The sequence below is a fragment of the Camellia sinensis genome, chromosome 1 (genome assembly GCF_055761805.1).
Source record: "Camellia sinensis isolate YWXY chromosome 1, ASM5576180v1, whole genome shotgun sequence".
In the NCBI taxonomy this organism is placed as follows: domain Eukaryota; kingdom Viridiplantae; phylum Streptophyta; class Magnoliopsida; order Ericales; family Theaceae; genus Camellia; species Camellia sinensis.
Genome location: NC_138961.1, coordinates 253,755,245 through 253,757,680, shown reverse-complemented (window position 1 = coordinate 253,757,680; position 2,436 = coordinate 253,755,245). Strand labels below are relative to the sequence as shown.

Here is a 2,436-nt window from a genome sequence, read left to right as displayed (position 1 = left end):
TTAGTAGGTCGTGGCCAATCCACGATTGCTGCAACCTTTTGGGGATCTACTGAGATGCCATATTTGTTAATGACGTAACCGAGGAAGTGTACACTAGTGATCCAGAATTCGCATTTCTTCAACTTGGCATAAAGCTTGTGATCACATAATGTCTGTAGAACTTTTCGCAAGTGGTGCTCATGATCTTCTGGCGATTTGGAGTATATAAGAATATCGTCAATGAAGACAATGATGAACTCGTCAAGATAGGATTCGAACACTCGATTCATGAGGTCCATGAAGGCCGCTGGAGCATTTGTGACGCCAAATGGCATGACAAGAAACTCGTAGTGCTCGTAACAAGTTCTGAAGGCAGTCTTTTCGATACTTTATGTTTTGACTTTTAATTGATGGTAACCAGAGCGCAAGTCAATTTTTGAGAATACTTGGGCGCCTTGCAGTTGATCAAACAAGTCGTCAATTCATGGTAGAGGGTATCGATTCTCGATGGTGACTTTGTTCAGCTCTCGATAGCCGATGCATAACCTCATCGTGCCATCCTTTTTCTTTACGAATAGTACTGGAGCTCCCCATGGTGAGGTGCTTGGTCGGATAAAGCCTTTGTCCAGTAGTTCTTGGAGTTGGGTTTTTCGTTCTTTTAATTCTGTCATGGACATGCGGTAAGGGGTCTTTGAGATTGGTTGTGTACCAGGTTGGGTTTCAATAGTGAATTCGATTTCTTGGTCAACCGGGGTACCAGGCAGGTCTTCAGGAAATACATTTGGAAATTCTTGAACCACAGGGATTGCATCAAGTGTAGGGGTCTCTTGTTGAGTATCGATTACATAATAGATACAACTACAACAACCCTTTCTTAGTAGTCGTTGGGTTGTCATGAAGGATACAATACATGGAGGAGGAGAGGCTCCAGTTCCTTCGAAGACGAGCTCGAGTTGGTGTTGTGACTGGAGGAAGACCTTTTTGGCTTCATAATCGTTAGAGGCACGGTTGGCAGCTAACCAATCCATTCCTAAGATCACATCAAAGGTACTAATGCAGAGGGGAATCAAATCTACATGTAGGGTTTCACCTTTTAAGGATATAATACAAGATTTGTACACATTAGTACTAAGGACGGAATTACCAGAAGGAAAAGACACAGATAATACATATCCTAAGGGTTCGGGTGTTGATAGCAACTTGGTAGCAAAGTGTGGTGTAACAAAAGAATGAGTTAAACTAGAGTCAAAGAGAACATGGGCTAAGTGGCCACAAATAAAAAATCTACCTGACACGACGTTCTCTGTAACTTCTGGGTTTCCAGGTACCAAGGCAAAAGCTCTTCCTTGGCATTTTTGGTCCTTTCTCACTCCTTTAGGTACTGCTGGTTTTCGGACTAGTTCAGAGGGGCCAGTTGTAGGATTGGCAAGCTTTGGACAATCTCTCAGCAAATGGCTAACTTGGCCGCATCTAAAACATGCTCCTATATCTCGACGACATTGCCCCCAATGAGTCCTTCCACAGGTAGCGCAAGCTGGAATGGTGTCACCTCTGGGATTTGTCAGACCTTGATTGCTTGAACCGATTGAATTGGTTGTGCCTATATTTACTCTCTTGGGAGGCGCAACATCGAGTCTTTTGTTATCTCTTTTCCAAAATCGCTTCCTCTGACTTGGTTCCCTGGAGTGCAAGGCTTTAATCCTTTTTTCTACAATGTAAGCTCGATCTACCACCGCCGCATAGGTTGGTAGTTTCAAAACCTCCAGCCTGTCCTCGATTTTAGGATCCAATCCTGCTTCAAATTTCCTGGCTTTTCGAGCTTCGATGGGGATGACGTACGTCGTGAATCGGGCCAGTTGTGTGAACTTGCTTTTGTATTCGACCACTGTTATGCTTCCTTGCCTTAAATGTATGAATTTTGACGCCTTTTGTTCTCGCAGCGAATCTAGAAAGTATTTTTCATAGAATACCTCTAAGAATCTAGCCCAAGTCACAATGTCTTCTTTCTCCAAGGTAAGTAGCCACCATTCTTGTGCATCGTCTTTGAAGGTGAATGTGGCGAAAGTCACCTTCTGTCTTTCTGTGCAAGGTAGCGTGCGAAAAATTTTCTCTATAACTCTGACCCAAGCTTCTGCCACCAGTGGGTTTGTGCTGCCGGTAAATGTAGTAAGTTTCAAGTCCTGGAACTGTTTTATAGTAGTTGGCTCTTCTCATCGTTCAGGCAATCTGCTGGTAACGTTAGTTTGTAGGGCTCACAGAAAACTAGTAACTGTTCTTTCCATGATTTGCTCTATTGGATCCGTACCACTGACCGATGATCCGGTTCCATTTCTACTATTACCCATCACTACAAGGTGAAAACGGTAAATGGACTTCCCTTTTTGTTGCTATTCTTTTTTTTTTTTTGAATCAATTATTATTGCAATATTATATCTATGATTCATAACGATCTCATAA

At 42.7% G+C, this 2,436-nt stretch overlaps 1 protein-coding gene across 1 annotated transcript; it reads right to left on the bottom strand.

The window, feature by feature from the left end:
* Nucleotides 1–461: 461 nt before the first annotated feature.
* Nucleotides 462–2,193, bottom strand: LOC145823144 (uncharacterized). The gene is made up of 2 exons (XM_082922425.1): nt 2,049–2,193; nt 462–1,924 (listed from the first exon to the last, which is right to left on the bottom strand). Exons 1-2 carry the CDS (start codon nt 2,191–2,193, stop codon nt 462–464), a joined length of 1,608 nt encoding a protein of 535 aa, XP_082778551.1.
* Between the last annotated feature and the right edge of the window lie 243 nt (nt 2,194–2,436).